This window comes from Melopsittacus undulatus, chromosome 14, assembly GCF_012275295.1.
Source record: "Melopsittacus undulatus isolate bMelUnd1 chromosome 14, bMelUnd1.mat.Z, whole genome shotgun sequence".
In the NCBI taxonomy this organism is placed as follows: Eukaryota; Metazoa; Chordata; class Aves; order Psittaciformes; family Psittaculidae; genus Melopsittacus; species Melopsittacus undulatus.
In genome coordinates this window covers 6,342,407-6,363,077 of record NC_047540.1, presented here as the reverse complement: position 1 = coordinate 6,363,077, position 20,671 = coordinate 6,342,407, and the positions used below count along the sequence as shown (strand labels likewise).

Here is a 20,671-nt window from a genome sequence, read left to right as displayed (position 1 = left end):
TCACTCGCAGCCTGGGTTCTCTGTCTCCTTATTACACAGCCAAAACCGCTTCAAAAATGTAATTAAACATTTACCTTGAAGACAATGCTTTGTCTTCTTTAAGCAGCATGGTATCTTCATTTAACCTCATTTAGAAAACCTCGCCTAAGCTTCTACCTTCAAGACATTATGCTAAACACCAAGCAAAACAAAAAGAGTTCTTCATTTAACCTAATTAAAAGATAAGCCTTCAACTTTTCCATCAGTGCTGTGTGAAACAAAGAGCTTGGCACAGCCTTTTGGTTTGATCCAAACTGTCTAGTTTATTATCCTTCTGCTTCGTCCTCAGCTGTCAATTTTATTATCCTCCTTGATGCCCACAAATCCTCTTAGCAAGCAGCATTCTCCAACCTTTTCAGTCCTGGGCCCACCCATAAGAAGATCAAGGGATCACTATCGCAATAGCGGAGGGTTTGGGTTTGGTGGGGTTTGTTCGGGTTTTGGTGGTTTCTTTATGAGGCTGATACAAACACAGCTTGAGGTCCCCCCAGGGAAGAGGAGGGCTGAGGAGGGTGAAGGATTATTACATTCAGCCTGAGGCCAAGGCGTTAGGGGATGGAAGAAGGGATGAGGGAAGTCCATGGTCTGCTGCTGGTCCCTGAGGACCGCTGTTAAATGCACAAGGCAGGGTAGCAGTGAATGCACTCCCAGCTGCACCAGCACTCACAGTGATGGAACCAGCAGCTGGCTGTCAGGTGTCAGCACACATCATCACTGATCCTCAGTCAAACAAGTGAGGGGCTCACTGACCCAGCAATCAAAGCATCCCCGTGGTGATTGCTGCTTAGGAAGGAGCTCACTAAACCACAGGGACACAAGGAGCAGATGACTTCTTTCCTCGCAGCTCCTGCCAGCCTACAAAACGTTCTCTTCATAGCTCTTATAGTTTAGTCACATCATTGGCTGCAGCTCAGCCTCTCCTGTGAGCCTGCTGCCCCTCTGCCTCATGCTCACAGCACCCAGACCCACCTCTGGGGACCTCCACTCACCCAGCTCCATTTCTGGGCAGTTTCGGTTGCCTTTGGGTGCCCTTTTTTCTCTTTCCCCCTAAGATTTTGGTGCGGTTTGGGGGCTTTTGTGTTTTTTTAACATTTATGATCAAAAATCCTTTGGTTCACCATCTTCCTCTGCAGTATAGCAAACCTCCCAGGGTGGCTGTCAGATTTGGGTAGTGCTTGTATGACACATTGAAGGTTAAGGTGTGTGATGAGGTTCAAGCACTGGGATCCAGGTGTGCCTCACGCAGCCGGCTGTGGGCTCAGAAGCCCCGAACAGGACAGCTCTGTGTGCAGATGCCCATTCCCAGGCCCTCTCTGAGGCTCCCTCCCCTCACCTCATGCCAGGCCCCTATGGACACCTCACCCCGGTCCCCGGAGGGCTCTGACCGCTCGGCGACCGCCGCCCCCCGGGGGCGCTCACAGCGGCCGACGCGGACAGACGGACCCAGCACCTGCGGCCCCGCAGCCCCTGTTTGAAGCGGCCGGACACCCCTCGGCCAATGGCAGGCGGACGGGGCGACCCCGCAGCCAATGGAAGGCCGGCTGGAGAGTAAGGGGCGGGGCGAGTGCGCCCCCGGCTGGAGCCGGCAGCTGTGGTAAACAAGGGGGCGGGTCTCCCTCTTCTCTGGCGTTTGGAGAAGCCAATGGAAAAGCGGCTCCTCCGCCACGCAGCCAATAGCGAGTGAGGGCGGGGCGCGGCCCTGGCGCGAGCGTCACGGCGGGCATCACCCTGTCCGCTGATTGGCTCTCGGCTCCCCCCGCCTCCCCCGGCGGCCGTTGGCAGGGGGCGTGGCTTGCTGAGGGGGTGTGGCCGGGGCGGGGCTGCCGCCGCTGTCGCAGTGAGCGGCGGGCGCTGCGGTGAGGGCAGGCGGGGCGGGAGCTCCGGGTGCTCGGGGCTTCCCCCGGTGCTGCATGGGCAGAGCCGGAGCCGGAGCCGGAGCCGTGCCCCGGAGCGCGCAGTGCGGCCGGCGCCGGCCTCGGGGGGTAGCGGCCCCGGCGGGGCGCGGGCAGCGCTGAGGTGAAGCCGCTGCGGGACCGGAGCTTGCCAGCCGGTGAGTAACGGGTGCGAGAGCATCGCGGCGGGGCTGGCGGAGCCTTCGGGGTCCTGCCCGCCCGAGCGAGCAGGGCTGGGCTGGGGCAGCGCGTTCGGATGTGGTCCCGCTCCCGTTACTGGTCCGAAAGTTGAGCTCTGTCTGCTCCAGTGCCCAGAAGGAAGGGACCTGGGGGAGAGGCAATGGGTAACTCCTTATAGCGGGGCAGGGGTTTGGGAGCAAGGGGGAATTTACCGGATAAAATCCGTGGGATCTTCTGCCTCAAGAAAACTTATCCCGAGCTGAGCTTTTCCGTGGCTCGTTCCGAGCCCGCCCGTCTGCAGCTCCCGGCAGCCTGGCCAGGGGAGCAGAGCAGCCCCGCGGCCCCCTCGCTCTGGCCCCTGCGGGGGTTTTCTCGCCGGCTGCCGATCCTCCTCCCGGCTGCCCTGCCAGAGGAGCCCGGAGCCCTGGGGACGGTGCAGAGCTGGGAGCCGCTTGCAGGTCCGGAGAGGGGGAAGCCGAGCAGGGGGTGGGTGAGCGGCTGGGGAGGCTGCAGCTCCTCCGGGACAGAGGCTTACACCGCCGGCTGCATCCGTCCTGGTGCTGAGTGAGCGCGTTCTTCTCTCCCCCGCCTCGCAGGGATGCTGCAGCATGAACCCACCGCTTAGAGAGCAGCGACCGCGCCGCTTCGGCACCGCTCCCTGAGCCGGCCCCGCTCCCTGAGCCATCACCGCTCCCTGAGCCGGCCCCGCTCCTGAGCCAGCCTGACAGCAGCGTCCTGCGCGGAGCCTACACGGACACTGACGCCGGGAGCCGCTCCGCCGCCCGGCTCCGGCGGGATGCGCTCGCCGCCGCCGCCGCCGCCTCCATGCCGGCAGGAGGGGCTCTGAGCCGCCGCTCCGCTCCCTGCGAGCCCGTCGGGCAGGGACCCCGGGCAGCGGCGGGGCCCCGGCCGGGAGCCGTGCCCGCATCGCCCGCCGGCCGCCCCCGGTGAAGGCGCTCGCTGCAGCCGCTGCTCCGAGGGAGGCACCCCCGAGCCTTTCGCCGCCGAGACGAGCGGCGCATCCCGGGGTGGCGGCGGGTCCCACCCGGCGGCCGCGATCCGGTGCCCCATGGTGCTGCTGCGGAAGCTGCCGGGGATGCCGGGCTGGCCAACGGCGCTGGGGCTGCGGCTGCCGCAGAAGTTCCTGTTCCTGCTCTTCCTCTCGGGCCTGCTCACGCTGTGCTTCGGAGCCCTGTTCCTCCTGCCCGATTCCTCCCGCTTCAAGCGCCTCTTCTTGCCCCGCCGCGCCACCGCCTCCACCTCCTCTTCTTCCTCCGCCTCCTCCTCGTCCGCCGCCGCCTCCTCCTCCACCCGCGACACCGGCCTGCCCCGCAGCCCTCCCGCCGAGCCCCGCCACGCCAGCCCCGCCGCACCGCGCCGCCTGCGGGAGAAGCCCCGTGCCCGGCAGCAGGTGCAGAGCGACGGCCGAGCCGAGCCCGGTACGGGCGCTGCCCCCGCCCGGGACACGCGAGCCTCGTTCCGCTTCGACTACGAGCGGTTCCGCCGCAGCCTCCGGCACCCGGTGCGGGGCAGGCGGCCCGGAGAGGACCCCGAGACCCGAGCCCGCAGGATGAAGATAAAGGAGGTGAGGAGCAGCCGCGGTCCCCTCGCTCAGCTCTCCTCACACCCCCCTCGCTTCCCCCGTTTCCCACACGTCCCCCTTGAGCCCCTTTCTCCCTCCTTTTCCCAAGGAAGGTGGTGGGAATTGGGGACTGTCTCTTTCCGAGGGGTGTCCTGCAGCATGGCCCCGCACACGTGTCCCTCAGCATCCACATGCATCTCCTTGCTGGAGAGGAAAGGTCAGGACAGGCTGTGACCTGAATTTAAAGGCTGAAATTAGGCAAAGGGAAATTTCATCTTGGTTATTAGGGGAAAGAATCATGCTTGGTGGGAGGTGCCTGGGGTTGTGCAAGAGTCTGCCCTGGTGTCCGTGTAAACCTCGCTGAGCTGCTCTCTGATGGACATTGTGCTGGTCCATGAGGACAGCGGGATGGGATGTGCCCCTGTGGCTGTCCCGTAACCCGCTCCGGTGCTTGCTCTTCATGGAGCTGGCCTGGAGCTTGTAACTCACTAACAGCGACCCTCCGAGCCCAGGGAATGTCACCAGCGGGGAGGCACGGGGGTGACAGCGGGGACAGGCTGGCCTGGTGCCTACAGCTTGTGCATAAAAGCCTGGCACAAGCAATGCAAAGCAATCTGTGACCCAGTTAACTGAGAGCTATAGATTCTGTGTAGTATTTGATTGTGTTTGTTGTATCTTTTGCTATGATGGATAACCAGCTTGGAGGGAATTCTGGTCTAGAAAGAGCTGCCAGTAAGTAAAATGCATGGATGTAATTAAGCAGAGTATAATATTCCTGGGGTTGCTCTCTCGCAGAGGTGTAGGCATGCACCAGAGTTGCTGCCCCAGGCTGAGCAGAGAAGTCACAGGTAACATGCTTCTACCCATCATACCCTGCATGTTAAAACCAGGGGCTTTTTAAAGCTCCCCTCCTGGTATCTCTGACAGTCATGAAAACAAAGCTGCACCACTGGTGAAATTCCAGCTCCTCTGCCAGGCAGGCCAGACCCAGCACACCCAAGGTTTCTGTATGATCCCAAGCGTGACGGAGCCACCCTGTCCTTCTGCATCTTGGCTGCAGGGTATTCAAAATATTCCAGTTCCCAGCCCTCCTGTGCTTGGAGTTGTGGAGCGTGTGCTTGAATGTACTGCTGATTGCCACTGTCAAGGTATGCTGGGGTAGCACAGCACACCCGTGAACAACCCAGCTTCTGTTCTGTACAAACAAATCGAATTGGAAATCACATTTCTGGAAGCTGGTGGCACGCAGTGCTTTAGTTGTAGTTAATTAGTTTTGAAATACAGGATTATTCCAAGTTGTATGGATTCAGCCCCATCTGTTTATAACAGCATAATCAGTGCTGGGGAGCAGAGTTAGATTTTTTCAAGGATGAGAATCCATAAGTACTGGTTTTATGCTGACAGCTAATTACTCTTCAAACAGAGCCCTTATTCCTTAAAAGTGCCTCTGCTTCTATTTATGCAGAGCAAGAGGGAAGCAAACACTGTGCTGAGATGGGAGCCTGAATGCGCACAAGGGGCACAAGGTGCAGCCTGTGGGAGGGATAAGGTGTGTTCTTTCTTCATGACTCAAAAAGACATGAAGAGAACAAACCAAGAGAGGTTGGAAGACAAATGCTGTATAAAAAGAAACAGATGGATAGAAAAAAACACCACCAAGGAAGAAATAAGTCATGATACAGCATTTAGGCTTAGCAGAGATTCTTCACATGATGTGAGAGACACCAGCAGGGGCAGGCAGTGGGTTTGCTGCTGTTGGAAGGTGGTGTGTGCAGTAGCTTTCCTCTCCTTCTAGAGCTCTAAGCCCTCGACTTTGATAGAATGTGCTCCAGACTGGCCTGGTACTTAAAGCTTTGGGTTCCCCACCTGCTCTCCTTTAGCCCATTCCTGCAGGTCAGCACCTCTGTAACAGGGAAGATGGATAGGGTTAGGATTTGTTTCATCTGCCAGAGCCTAGATGAAAGCCAGGAGAAAGAACTGGTTCAGGATCAAAGACAAGGGCTGATGTACAACCTGGAGACTTGGATCTTTCTGACTTCTGATAGGACCCTTCCATCTGAGCAGGCGTCTGCTCTTCCCCACCCAGCCTCTAAGCTGCTTGATGCTTCAGCCAAAGAGAAGGGTGGATCATTAGTTTCTTGGCTGTTATGTGTGGAAAGGATCGGCTCATGTAGTCCTGTTAGACATTTTCTGCTTAGAAGACAGAGCTGTCAGAGTAGGAAACCCATCACAGTGGTGTCTCCCACTTTACTGCTGCTTGGGAACACTGAGCAGTGCTGGGGCATCCGAGCTGTTTGCAGATGGGTTGTGTCTGCCTCGCCTGCCATGAGCTTTGAGTGCTGTGTTTCCTACTAATGCAGCAAAAAGAGAGGTGGATTAGTGGACTGAAATAACTCCTAGAAGCCTGTTAAAAGGAGTAAGTGCTGCACTGAGCTGAGCTGTTGTGTGCATGCAGGTATACTGGTTTTGTGCTGGTGGGTAACTTAGCAGAGTGGCTGACCACTTAGGTTTGACTTAAGACAATTCCAGAGTAAATGAGCAGTTGTTTTCCTGAGAAGGAAAGAAGAGATGTCCTGTACTGCACAGGCTGCTGGCTGCAAAAGGTCATTGGTCACCTGGAGAATTGCCTGGGATGTGCTGCTCCATGTTCCTGTGGGCAGCCGAGTATCGGTGGCACGCTGACCTTTCAGAGCAAGCTGCAATGAAACCAGATGACAATCTCCCTGTGCTGCAGGTTGGGAAATGTAAAAGGGCCTGGGATTATTCATCTCTTAAAGTGACCTCTGAGATGCGTTTCAGTTGTGCAGTTGATCAGTCAGGCTTGGCTTTGGGAATAGCCGATTTTTTACACGTGCCAAATAGTAATCATTGATGTTCAAAAAGGATAAAAGGAGAAGGGATTGTAGGCGGAAAGTGGCTGCAGAAACGCCACAGTGGGATTCCAGAGTTATTTGCTCTCACCAGTTTCCAGATCAGATTGGCTCAGTGAAAAGTCACAATGATTTCCCCTCCATGTGCCACTGCTGCGCACTCAGAGCTGAGAAAATCCAACCGTGTGGTTTCTGCCTTTTGCATCCTAATCAGTACAAAAGGTGTTGCTGTTGGAGCTGAGCTGACTGCTTTGCTGATGCTGGGTGATGCAGAGCAGAGTGCTCTGTGCTGTTGCTGTGTTGGCTTCATGGGTCTCACAGGTAGGGAAGTGGTGGGGAGAGAGAACAGCATTTCCCAGCTCTGTTAATGCCATCCGGTGCTTAAGGACAACCACTGTGACAGACTGGACCAGAAAGTGGTCATCAGTGGAATTAAGCTAGCGAGCTGTCTTCTGGTCATGAGATGATGGGGAGAATGGGAACAGTGAAAGAGATTTACTTTTCCTCTTTGAGTGCAAAAGGCAAGTTTCCTTGCCTGGTGTTTGAGAATACCCAATACCTGATGGTGTCCTTTGTTCCTTTCAAATAAGGGAATATGTCAAATGCAGGCAGGCTTTTAGTCCTCTGCTGGGATTGTACCCTTGGGTTTGACACATGCATTCATTTCCTCCAGAGTAGTAATACTGAAGCCTATTCATTTTGCAATATGGTTCTCTTCATCCTGGCTTTTCTCCTGTCTCCACCTTCCTCTCCCTCTCCTTGCTGTCTCCTGGCCTCTTTTAACACAGCTCTAAAGATGGATTGGCTTTTGAAAACCAGGCCCCGGGGGAAGAAGTCCATCAGAGGCTGTGCACGCAGCTGCCCTGCATCACTCTCCTGTTAAGATTAGCAGCTCCTGTTAAGGTAAATCAGGCTTTCAAACACAAACATATTGACAGTTTGTCACAGAAAGATAATTGGCAACAAACAGGAATGTTATCAGGAGCTCAGCCTTTCCGGACAGTTTCTTGGTGCTGGCTTTGTGGTTTCACAGCCCTGAGCAGCCATCCGGGAACAAGCTCCTGGTCTTGGGAAGCTCTGCTTGTTCTGAGTTTGAGCTGCAGCCCTGGTGGGAGAAGTGCCTGGTGGAGTGGGGCTTAGAACAGCTCTCAGGTGAGTTACAGGGGCCTGGTCACACACCCTGTGCATCACGTTATTGGTTGTCCTGAGCCATTTGGTATCTGAAGCCAGCAGGAGAAGACCTCTCCCTTTCCCTGCTCTGTGCTGCTTGTGTTCCTGGAGAAAAAGCCTTTTCTGTCCATAATCTGGGGATGAGCAGTACTGCAAGTAAATAATGCAGTCCCTCAGTGGCTTCCATCTGTGACTGACACCCAGCACCTCCCCATGCACACATTTCTCACGGAGATCCATGGAAAACTTTTCTCTGAGAGCATTTCTCTGCAGTTTGAGGCCCTGGCTGCCTCCAGGCTTGCTGCAATTTTCCTTTGCTCCCTCTTCCTTCTCATGCATTTATTTACTGGACCTGTGCAAAAGGGGTTTCTATACTGCACACCCCTCAGGCTGTGCATCCAGTGTGGTTTGTGCTTCCCCAGGCTCCGGTGGATTCACACAAAGTTTAGACCTCACCTGTCTGAGACTCTTCTGGCTGTAGGGTATGCAGGTAACGGACTAAAAACACACCTGTCCCGTTGGCATGATGTTCCCATGCTGCAGTGCTGTTTGCCTTAGAGGTGCCAATGGCACCGTAGTGCATTTTGGAATTGGGAGTACTGTGAAGACGTTTGCTCTTACGTACAGGATGTAGCAGGAAAGCACTTGTTCCACAACAGCTGAGTTTGGTGCAAGGCTGGTTTATAAGCTGCCACTTAGAGACAAATGCACTATTCACCACCCAGCAAACTGGTTGGAGTGTGGACCTCTCCAGGCAGGTTCCAGGTAATGTCTAATGTGTGTGCTGGCTGTGAGGAAATGAGTGTCCAGGACACACACGTGTTGTGCAGAAGGATTTACACCTTGTGAATGCACACAGGCTCTTTGAAAGTTCTCAGCTATAAAGACAAGGGGTTTGGGCAGCAGGGCTGGAGCCTGGGTACCATCCCATGCCCTGGGGGGCAAGACCAGATGTGGCTGTGTCTGAAACAGGGGATGCATGGCTGAGGGGTGCATGGGGTAAGGTGCCCCATTGCTAGGACCAGTACTAGTATGGGCCAAGCTCCCATCACCCCTTCAGGCGTCAGGCTGGGGACTGTGTATGTGCACTTGTACAAATATTTACTACAAAGCATTCGCCTGGGTTAAGACTCCATCTTTCCAGCCAAAATATTTATAGACTCCCGATTAACTTTTTAATCAACAATTAAATCTGCCCCTTAATAGAGAAAGATTTTTGTGTCTAGTGTTCTTTCCTTTGGATCTGTATGCAGGGCTTTACCAGATGATGTTAATCAGTCATGTTTGGTTTACTCTCTCAGCCTATTGTTGTTTAGCTTGTTTATCATCTTGTTTTGATGTTTTTCAGTGTTTAAAGCAATTCAGATTTTAGATGGGAGACAGACAGGGAAAGGAGAATGTATCTTGGATCAGTCTGTCATCGGTTCTGAGTATGAGACTTAGATGAAGCTGCCAGAAGTGGAAGGAAGGAAACAGCCTTCACCTCATTGGTGGGAAGAGGGAACTGTGTGCTTGGAGCATTCTAATTTTTAAACATTCCCCCAAAAAAGCACTTTTCCATGAATGCTGTGGCTGCATTTGCCATGGGGAGTGAGCACACTCCGTGACTGCTGTCTGTACTGCGTATCCCTGTGGTGCTTCAGGTCATCATGACACAGTGTTCTGGAAGAGCTCCAGAGAGGCTGTCACCAGCAGTGGTGTCAGTGAGCCGTGCTTAATGGGAGGGGATTGTGCGTGATGGACCCAAGCCACTGTAGGACACAGAGCACAGTGGGAACAGTGAAGGGCTGGGTAATAAACATACTCTATTGATGGCATAGGGATGTTACTTGTTTGTGCTCATATTAGAGGGGACAGAGCACCTGCTGTTAATCAGAGTAGGACACTTGGTCCCAGGTTCTGTTCCTGATGGCAGATTCATCGAGACGCTCTATGGTTCCAGTTTGCATCTCTGTAAAGTGGACATGAGGGGTTTTATCCCTAATACATCAAACTGATACATGGCAAAACTGTTTCAGGCACTTGAGTGTTCCCTGGGAGTACTCTGGAGTGTAAGCAACGGCTAGAGGTTGTACTCAACTGAAGTGACTTCAGTGCTTCCCTTTTGCAACTGCTTATCTTGACGGCGAAGATGCAGAGTCCCGTGTGTGTATGTCTGCTGTGTACTAGAGTTAAAGGCGAGGTCTCAATGGTGTTTGCAAAGGAAAGGTGTGAGGTGTGCTCCTGAGACTGACTTCTTCCCTCAGGAGACAGGTAATGGAGCCTGGATCCAGCAATAGGAGTCCCGTGTGCTGAAACCTGCTATGTCCTTAGGTCCCCCTCATGCACGTTGTGGCTTTCCCCTTCCTTGGGTCTGTAGTTCCTTCTGTGTTGCCCACCCCTGCCCAGTGGTGTCTTGTTCTTCCCAGTGTCTGTGTGGGCCAGAGGCGATGCTCCAGCTCCGGGTGCTGGTACCCCCAGCTGCCTGCAGCAGCCTATGCTGCTCCCCTGCCATCTGTGAGATACTCTGTGGGTCTCCCCCCAGCCTGGGGGTTGTTTGCCCTGAACCTCATTGTGTTTGTGACCTTTACCCTCTGTCAAACCCCATTGAAGCTTTCCAGCTCAGGGGTTACTGAGGAGGACAGGCAGGAGACAGCGAAGCAGAAAACAGTTCTCAGGCTTCTCTGAGCTAATTGTTGTTATGGTCCTGATTGAGTGGGAGCCAGGAGCTCATTAGTTCTAATCTGGCTTCCAACAATTCTATGGCATGGCCATAGAACTGTTGTTACATTTCTCTCCTGGTTTATTAGTGGGTAGAGTGATACCCTAAGAGAAAGGCTGCAGAGAGTAATAAATGCAAGAGATTAAGAAATTCTGCAGCATCTCATCGTGCCAACAGCACTTGCACAGGATGATGATATACAATGAAGTTATACATTCAGTACATCCTAGAGAATGTCTCTTCTCCGAGAGCTGGTACTTGCTTCAGAGGATGTCTGACACAGCTCCCACTGATATATGGAGCTGGATGGCTCTGGGAGGCTGTGCTGAGAATTGGAGCTGTGTTAGTAACGTCCGAGCAAGCCGTGCTTAAACCAGGCTGCTTGCTCTAATTGTGTTAACATGATTTCCCTGGGCACTAAAGAAAGTGCATAACCATGTTCTTTGCAAAGTAACGAAGGTAATTATAATGTAATCACATTTCATCTGTCCTGAAACCCTCGTGTTGTCTGGGTTAGCCAGCCCAGCTCATGAATAACAGAATTCCAGTGGAAATGGGTTGTTTGTGGCTCTTCCTCCATCCAACCTGCGTTTTAATCCGAAGCTATCTAGGAAGGAGACATGTTTACGTCGGTAGCTCAGCATTGTGCTGGATGAACCCAAACCAACCCTTGGCCGACTCCTGGTGCTGTTCTGACGTTCTTGAAGGCCTTGCTGCAGTACTGAGACCACGTGAGGGTTCCTGCCATAGTTGTATTTGATTATCTTATCTATCAGCTGTTTGTTCTGCTTGTCGCTGGCCCTGCAGCCAGCAGAAGGCTGTCCCTGTGGGGTGTGCATCTGCCCACTCGCATGGGTGGCTGCACAGTGCGATAGCTCAGATGGAGGTTTTGGGGGCGGCTCGCTGGCTGGGGTAGGGTGACCAGGGGACGGTTGTCTCCTCTTCTGGGTCTCTCAGGATTTCAGAGACAGTGGAATACTAGGGTGACATTTGGTAAACGGAGCAGTGGGAGCTTGTTCCTCAGGTCTTGAAGCACAGTCAGAGCAGTACTGTGGGAGCCATTCTCCTCTGTTGACAGGGACATCGAGTTTCTGACCTGGGAGGTGCTTTCTGTCTCTAATTTTGATGAATCCTTATAGCTCTTATCTTTAGTTTATTACCCACATCCCTGAACTTGCCATTTCTTGCTTTATTCTTTCAGTAGTTCATTAATCATTGTTGTATGATGACTGTCTAGAGCAGTGCTGGAGAGAGGCCAGGCACTGGTCCCTCCTGTGATGGGAGGTCAGGCTAAATGAAAGCGAGCCCTTTTCCTCCTGCAGCTCAGTTCCAACGTTGTTCCAACATCCACTCCACCAGCCTCGGTTCTATTAAAGATCCAGTACCTGCAGCCTGATTTGTGTGATTTATTGCTGCCTGTGGGACTCTTGGAAGAGTTTGTCAGCCTCTGGCTAATAAATTTGTTACTGTGGTCCAAGAATTTCTTGTAACACTTTTGTAAGGTGACAAGTCTGACTTGAGGCTCTAGGAAGGCTCTGAGCAATTTTTTGTGTCTGTTATTAGCTATTACCTTTGATAAATTATTGGACTAATCTCTGCTGACTCCTCAGTGCTTGAGAATTGCTCTGTTCCTCTCTTCAGAAGTTCCCATCACCAGTAACTTGAAACAGGAGAGGAGGCAGAGGACAGCGATGCTCTGGTCTGCGCCTCGGAGCAAAGTCTGCAAAGACAGATGGGGAGCAGGTGAACCAGCAAGAAAGCATTAAACTAAACTCATCCTCCCAAATCTCTCCTGTTAAGCCATCCAAGTGTGTGATAAAGCACAAGGTGTGCTGCCAGTCCTTGACTTCCCTCTTTTTAGCCTGCTCCAGCATTTGGATGGAGACAAAGACAGCTTTCAAACGCATTGAAAAAGAAAGGAAAATGTCCCCACACTCCCCCCTCACCCCTGCAGTCTGTCCATTTTGGGTTAGTTATCACTACAGCTTCTTTTAGAGCATCCCCTTGGGTGCTGGCTTTCCAGAAATGAGAATCCTGTGCAGATGGTATCTTTAGGGAAGGAGAAAATCATTTACCTTGTCATAATGCAGGTCTGAAAAACCAATCCTGCTTAGTGTTTGTGGTTCATCTACGTTCCCTTTCAGTGTGGGGGTATGATAGTGAGGAGCTGATGTGTTCTGGCCTGGGTGTTTAACTGATGGATGTGCATAACTGACCTGGAATGCTGGTCGCTTTTAAAGAGAATTTGTAGTTCGTGTGCAATTAGGGATTCACTGTGAAGACTGTGCTGTACATGCTTGAAGGGATGTAGTTGAAATAGTAAGAGCCCTAAGGCAGCCTGTAGGTATGTCACAGTGCCCAAAATCTTGAGAGCTGGGGGAATTTCCCGCCTGATTTATGCTGCAGGTGCGAAGCTCAGGAGGAGGACTCAGAGGTGGCATTTGATGAAGCACAGTCACGAGGTACATCACTGTTTCCAGTTTCTTTCCTCAAAGCATCCTGGAATGAAACAGGAGTCGCTAAGAAAAGCCATTGCCAGAGTGTCCAGCCTAGAGGTGACTCGAAAACCCTACTGATGGTGTCACGCATAGTGTGTTGTTTGCTGTCGGGGTTCACCTGCCATCCATTGTGTCTGCAGCCTGGCTGTAGCTGTGGAGTTGTGTGTTTGACAGACATCTCCTATGTAACTTCACTAGCAAAAGTAACCTTGGGAGGTGAACCATTGCACTAGGATGTAAGGGTGATGATCTATGACATAGCAGTAGTGGTGGGGAAGATAACTGCTTGAGATGCTTCTTTGTGCATGGAAGTCTGTATAGACACATTTGGATATACAGTACTTGCACTTCCAAAGTGCAGCACATACAGTAATCCCTGAAACTAGCATCACATAAAGTATAGCACAGTGGGGTGGAGTTCATATGTATATTTTAATACTTTTATGGATCTGGTGTTCTCTCTTCTCTTCTCTTCTCTTCTCTTCTCTTCTCTTCTCTTCTCTTCTCTTCTCTTCTCTTCTCTTCTCTTCTCTTCTCTTCTCTTCTCTTCTCTTCTCTTCTCTTCTCTTCTCTTCTCTTCTCTTCTCTTCATCACTGCACTGAATCCCCCCATGCCTTGGTCTAGACTTGCAGATTTGCTCTCAGACCCACTGCCGTCCTCTTGCAGGCTGGCATCTCATTAGGAAACTAACTGCAAAATCAACTGCTCTTGCTGACACGTTTCCTGATTTAGATGCAGCTGGATCCAGCTTCATGCCTCCGACAGCCCTATCAAAGGATTATTATTTTTTCCCCTCTTGACACAGTTAAATCTAGTTGCATTAGGAATTTAATTAGGAGTTAGTTTAATTGTGTTTTGAGCTGTTCTTTCTCCCATTCAGCTTTCCTAGCAGGGACTGTGAGTCAGGAAGACTCTTGGGTTCTATTTCTGTCCTTGTCACTGACACTGATGACCTTGGTCTCTGTTCCCCCAGTGTTCAGGCTTCTGGTCCTGCTTTTCTCCTGGCTGTGGTGGGAGGGAGGGATACTTCCCCTGCATCTCTGAGCTCTGTTTCACGCTGCTGCACCCGCTGCCTGGGTGCAGAACCTGGAACTCTCCTTTACTGCAGCTTGCTGGAAGGAGCCCTGTGGCTGTCCGATGGAAGGTGATTCCTCCTGACTTCATAGAGAGCTCCTCCTTTGCTTGCAGAGCTGGAGACCAGTTTTCTGTGCCATGGTCTGCTGTGTCTTTGGCTGTTGTGCCGGAGGGGTGAGCTGATGTGATGAAAACCACCCGTGCAAGTTGGAAAACAAGCTGCCGAGGCTTTGCCAGACCCAGCTGAAGCAAAGCCCCACTCAGCGCGGCTTGAATTGCTCGGTTAGGTTTGCTTACAGATGAAGCGACGTGTAGCAAGTAATTGCCAATGTCTGTCGCCCATCTAACTCTGAACAATCAGCTGCTGTATCTGCAGGCAGTTGGCTGCCATGCTTTGAAATTTGGGTTTAGGATCTGTTGCAGGAGCTGGAGCCCATGGGAGGAGCTGAGTGCTCATGCTGGTGCTTGGGCTGGGGAGCACCAGCCTTTATCTTGTGCTTAAGGAACAAGTGAGTACAACAGTGGCAAAGGGAGCTGTCAGGGAGCTGAGGCTTTCCTGAGCTTTGAGCATCATTCCAAAGGGTGTATGTGCAGGAATTTGCTTTGGAGGAGGTGGGTTTGCAACAGGAACCAGTCCTGTGTTATTTGGGGGCTGATCAACCTCCTGCCCTGGTACAGTGCGTGTAATCCCAGTGTCCCCTCGCACACATCACCTCTTACACCTGAGGGTGTATGAGAAGGGTCAGGAATGGGAAGCAGAGAGGAAATACCCATCCTATTGGAGTCAATGAGATTGTCTTCATCTGGTTTTGCTGTTGGGTACAAACAGCCTCAGGTTTCCTGTGTGGTCACCCCTTTACCATCAGCTCAATCAATGTGATCATGTTGGATTGCTACTGACATGAGGCTCTCAGGAGTTATCAGTTGTGTGAAAGCCATGGATGAAAACATCTGCAATTCACTTTGGTTTATTCCAAGGCGGAAGTTAACATGGATGCTATAAACCAGGCGGGTTACCCAGCATGTCTCTAAATTGCTCAGGTTCCTGTTGGGATCTATTGGATTTACTGTAATCTTTAATTATAAAAGGTAATTACTTCCAAATGGATTATCAGTGTTGGTGTCCGTTCCCGAGGGTTGCTTGGTAACGTCTCTCATGTGCTCAAGCACTGTGTTTTGTGAGGAAGAGGCTTGGAAACTCAGCAGGGAAAAGCCAGTGAGTGGATATTAATGTTGCCTAAATGGAACCTTTCCATCACCTGGAGTTAACACGCAGCCTTTTTGTTCTTATTTTACTGTTATGTAAAACCTTTCTAAGGGCAATGTCCCAAAGAAGCGGCCTAAGAAGTTCTTCAGCTTCATATTAAATTCTAGTATTGTATAACATTCTGCCATGCTGTCTGTATGGAGATGTGTGTATATATGTATATATATATCTCCATATGTTAATGTTGAAACAGCAGCAGATAATAAACATGGTGCTGTTCCATTACCTTTCCCACAGTCAATCCTGAATTATACAAGTTTATGCAAGTCTGATTAGAAAGCAATACCATCCATCATTCCCAATAGGAATGGCTCATCCCGATGTGTTCGGGCAGACTTTTACTGTCTGTGAGACTGACAGTTGGTTCCTCTTTTTCTCTGCATCTGGCAAATCATTTTTATACAGCTGGGGAAAATGGCATCATATTGCAGGTTAAAACTCCAGGCTAGACAAGGGCTATTTTGGAGTAGCAGGAAGGTTAGAGATGGGAAAGAACAGGTCCTAAAATTGAAAGTAATGACAAGTCATCTTCCTCCTGCTGAGAAAGGAAGAGAAACCTTTCCGGTAATTTGAGGTGGGGAAAAAACCAAGTAAGAAATACAATTGGGAAAGAAACACTTAAAATTACCCCCAGCATCCCTTTTTACTTGGGGAAAAAACCCCAAACCCACCACCAATAATCCCACACCTCCCCTGGGGATTTCCTGAGCTAACCTAATAGTTTAATATTTGAAAGGGAGTTGAAGAAACGAGATTAAAGAGCCACAAAAGTGGTTACCTTGTGAAAATGATGGTTTTGTGTAATGTTCCTTGGAAAGGGCTGGTTGGCTGCTATATTTAGATTTCATCTTTTAAGCATTTGCTAATTATCCCAGCCGAGATGGACAAAGCTAATCAAATAGCTGTGTGGGAATGCTCCGAGTTTAAACCTTCCTGCTAACTAAAGGAGGGCAAGGGGGGAGGGATTTGGTCTTTTCCCTTCTCATCCCTGTGTTTTGCCAGTACAGGACACCAGGACTGTCAGTGGTTCAGTGATTACGTGTTAAAGAACATCACATTTGTACAGCTCTTCAGGGAGAAAACACTTCCTTGGTCAAGTTGTTATCCTGAGCCCTGGTTCTTCACCAGCTGGATCACAGGATTTGCTATATGGCTTTTTGGGCTGAGTTCTTCCCGACTGCCTTTCCATTGGAGTCTGATTTTTCCATGACCTCAGGTTCCCTGAAAATCAGGGAAGATGCTTTTATTTACTGGGCCTGGAGTGGTGACTTTCAGTGTGTGGTTTGGAATATTTGGTCTCAGAAAACATAAGGATTCTTGCTAAGGCACGTCAACAGCAAAGGGAAATGGGAGAATGGGCAAAGCTATGGTAGCAGCATAGGTGCTGCTGTGGTGTGCTCATTAGGATGGAGAAGTTTGGGGTGTCAGTGGAAAGCATTAAATACTTGTGGGATTTCCTGCAGTCTAGCAAGGGACACAACCATGTAGTGTTTGGCTCAGTATTTTAAAGGAGAATACTTATAAAGCTGATTTCCAAATGATGACATTCCCATAGATTAAAAAGAAAAGCACTGGAAGCAGTTTTGCCCTTGTTCTACACCGGGTTTGTGCAACCTGAATGCTGCAGTGTCAGGACCCTGCTAAGATGTAGTTGAAGACCCTGAAGCAGTAAAGAGCTTGGTGCAGGGCAATGCCCTCAGTACCTGGCTCCACATGGCTGCAGGATGCAGCCCCCGTGACATACCTGAGGCTTGTGAGCGATGTCTGTGTTGGGCCTGGCTGGAGCAAAGCACAAGAAAAGGTAATGGTCTGAATGATCAGAGTGGCAGAATTCAGTTTAGCTCCTTGCAGTTGATTTAACAGGTAATCATCTGGCTGGGAGCTGAAACTTCTGAAGGTAAAAACTCACTCTCAGGTTATAGAAAAGAGCCAACCTGACAAGTTCCATTATAAATTTGGCAGGCTCTGCTATAGATCAGCTGAAAGCCAGGGTGAGTCAAGTCTCAGGGCCAACTAGATGATTGTCTATCAGATGGCACACGGCTAAGAACAAAATCTAGAATTATGGCTCTATTTCCATAATTTTGGTGGTTCTGATGCCATCTTTCACGTCTAAACTGGCATAGTGCTAATGCTGACGTATTGTGATCTCTCATGACTAGAATGACGTAAAATACTCGCTTCTAACCTTGGCATTTCATCGCAAAGCTGACTTGAGCACCTCGCTGTGCAGTTTTGCACCTCTCAGCTCCATCCCCTTCTCTTTCAGCCTGGCATTTGGAGCCTCTGCTAAAGCTTTTGAAAGCTCCATCTCCGTCCTCCATGCAGTATATAAATGTGGAGTCCCCACTTTTAGAAACTTGATGAATCTCAGTAGTGGTTTGGAAGTGGAACTGCTAAATTTGGATTGAAAAGACAGCTGCAGAAAGCCAGAATGGGCAGAATGGTGCAGATGCTTTTGGCTTCTAAACTTTTGCAGTTGCTGCTTTTGGACCCATCATTAGAGGGAGGAAAGCTTAATCTTGGAAAATGGAAGGGTACCACATTATGCATCCTGCCTCCCAAACACAGAGGGTTTAAAAGCAGTGAGCAAAATCCTGCTCACATATAGGAAACCTGTCAGTTTGATGAGGCAGAGCCTCATCCATCCTCTGCCTGATGATCAGCTCAGGGCAGAACAGAGAAGGGGAGTTTTAGACACTGCAGCCAGCACAGCCCAAGCAATCGTTCTGTAGTGGAACTTTTGCAGCACTGTGACAAATGCAGCTTACATGCTTCAATAGGCAAAGAATAAATGTATTAATTCAAAGCACAAGAAAAGGTAATGGCCTAAATGATGAAAGTGACAGTGAGTCACTCCAGGGGCTCTGCAGCAGCCTCACGCAGCTCCTCCTTGTGCCAGGAGACAGCAGGGGAAGAGGGAATTGCCCTGGTAGGATCTAAGTGGGGAACCTGGGATGTGATGGAGGTGCCAGTGAGCTGGTCCCAGAGAGGCAGGGATGGAGCAGAGGGGCCTGTGTCTGGGGCAGGCTCTGAAGAAGGAACTTCAGCCCTGCTGGAATGGAGCCGGTAAAGCTGAGGGAAGGACAGAAATGTCATCCTCAGCTTAAAATGAGGCTGATTCAGAGTTGCAGCATGAGGAGTCTCATGCAGCAGAGCAGAGTCATTTCCACATCCTGTCCGTGTCCAGGCTGTCTGTGTGTCAGAAGGGTGGGTCCTGCTTCCTCAGCTCTGGTTTAGAAGAGAAGTGAAGCAAATAGATTGCCTGGCTGTTTCCTTCCTGGGGCACGAGCCCTATCGCTCCCTGTGGGGAAGCTGTCATTATAGGAGCAGCATCTTCCCAGCACTGAGCTTCAGGATCAAGCTCTGAGACATAAAAAGCATCCACTCGGTACCATCAGAGGGATGCAGAGTTCTCACAGAGATGCCCTGTTAGGTTAATGAAGAATGAGAACTTCCCGTTTACAATAGTGCTGCCACCAAACCCCCCCAAGACCTACTGAAACTCAGCTCAGATGATGGAGCTGTGTTTGATGGACTCCATGGGGGTTTCTGCCCCCTCCCTGCCTGACCATGACTGAGTTTCTCGGGAGCAGAGTGCTCCAAGTGACTGATTCATCCAAGCTGCTGTGTTTGTCCAACATTCCTTCTCTTGGTGGTGCTGGAGCCCGAATGTTACCAATCAATTCAGCAAATGTTTATCCTCGGCCATAGGAGCAGCTCTGGGAAACTTTACTTTGGAAGCTGATGTTTGAGAAGGGGGGGGAGGATCTGGGGGGGCTCTCAGTGTGTGTGTGCTGATGAAGAGAGGAGGTTGCCAGAGGCTTGCAGTGTTGGGTTTGTGAAACACTCAGCCGGAGGGAAGGACAATAAGAGCTGAAATGATGCTGGCAATTTCAGACCAAAGGAACCTCCATATCCTGGTCCTGGAATAGCGCAGTAAATGCTGCTGCAGGCACTAGACAGGGGCACTCTGCAGAGGAATGATTTGGTTTAAACTGTCATTTTCTCTCAAATGTCTTGTTTGAGTAAAGCATGTTCGAAGTCTCTTCTCTCTGTTGGATGGCAGGGGAGAATATTGTCAGTGCTCGGAAGCAGCTTTCTTCCCCTTTGTTATCTTTTTGCCAGGGACTGAATCAAAGAAGGTGCAGGTCACAGTGACTGCTCCGAGCCAGGCTGTGGGAATTCTAAAGGGCAGCTTTATTTAAGGCTCTCCTTAGAAGCTGACAAGTCCCAGGCCCTCCTGCTGAACACGGAGTATTGGAGGTTTAAGTTTTCCTACCAGCTGGAGCCCAAGGGGCAGGAGGGCAGGAAGAGCTGTGCTGGGCTCTGGGGCTGTGTGTGTTGGAAGCTGCGCAAAGACAGTGCCTTGTGGTCCTCGCACAAAGGTCAATGTGCTGAGCCCGGGCAGGACAGTTCAGATGTCCCAAAAGGAATTGTTGGAGTTGGAAGGGGTTTCTCAGAAAGCACCCAGCCCATCTCAGGACTCGCTTAAGGAAACACTTTGAGTTTCATGGGAAGTTACATTAACAGATTCTGTTAATTCATAGAAAACTTCGCTGTGAAATTTTCGCTGTGATAAAGAAATGGGAAAGCCAAGGAGGGAGCATCCCTGTAACTGGGGATACCTCAGCTTTGGCCTTAGGTTTTTAACCCGTTTTAATCCCCGTCCTGCGTAAGCTGCTGGAGGTGGCCTTGCCTTGGCAGGGGGGTTGGTCTCGATGATCTCCAGAGGTCCCTTCGGTTCCCAGTGGTTCTGTGGTTCTGCAGTATTGATACTCCATGGAAAAGGTTGGGAATCCCGAGTTGGAGACATCTGTCTAAAACTCCCACTTGGTTTGCACAGGGCTCCCATTGTGCTGGGAATTGGGGTACTGCAGAAATGTGCCGGTCCCAAGTTCCACCCAGGATGAGTCTGAGACTCCAGCAAACGCTGAGTGCAGTGCTGTGATTTGTGTTCGGTGTGAGCTGAGGTCTTATAATGGGTTGGTTGTTGGGTTCAGCAGTGAATGGGAAACTCCTGCTCCTTCCTGGGAAGTTCCTGCTCCTTCCCAGCAAACTCCCAGTTCTCTTAAGCACTTCCCCTCAATTTTTCTCTCTGCAGATGATGAAATTCGCTTGGGATAACTACAAACTCTATGCACTGGGGAAAAACGAACTGCGACCGCTGACCAAGAACGGCCACATCGGGAACATGTTTGGTGAGTCCTGGAGCAGGGTGGGTGCCGTTGCATTGGGGTTTTTAGAGGTCACACATCCATGCCCGTTCCTGTCTCTGCAGTGCACTGAGGTACCTGTGGTGGCTTTGATCTCTTTCCTCTTTCCATTTTTATGACACTTCCAATACAACTCCTAGGAGTTACCTGTCTACATCCCATTGCTGGGAATCTCGTTCCT

At 50.9% G+C, this 20,671-nt stretch overlaps 1 protein-coding gene across 1 annotated transcript in view; it reads left to right on the top strand.

Annotated features, from left to right (window-relative positions):
- The first annotated feature begins 1,889 nt into the window (after nucleotides 1-1,889).
- The window catches only part of MAN1C1 (mannosidase alpha class 1C member 1), a 53,681-nt gene continuing 34,899 nt past the window's right edge, over nucleotides 1,890-20,671 (top strand). Inside the window, exons 1-3 of the mRNA XM_034069227.1 lie at nucleotides 1,890-2,089; nucleotides 2,708-3,696; nucleotides 20,379-20,475. Of these exons, the coding sequence (XP_033925118.1) occupies nucleotides 3,181-3,696; nucleotides 20,379-20,475 (613 nt within the window). The 5' untranslated portion in view covers nucleotides 1,890-2,089; nucleotides 2,708-3,180. The remainder of the gene's footprint in view (nucleotides 2,090-2,707; nucleotides 3,697-20,378; nucleotides 20,476-20,671) is intronic.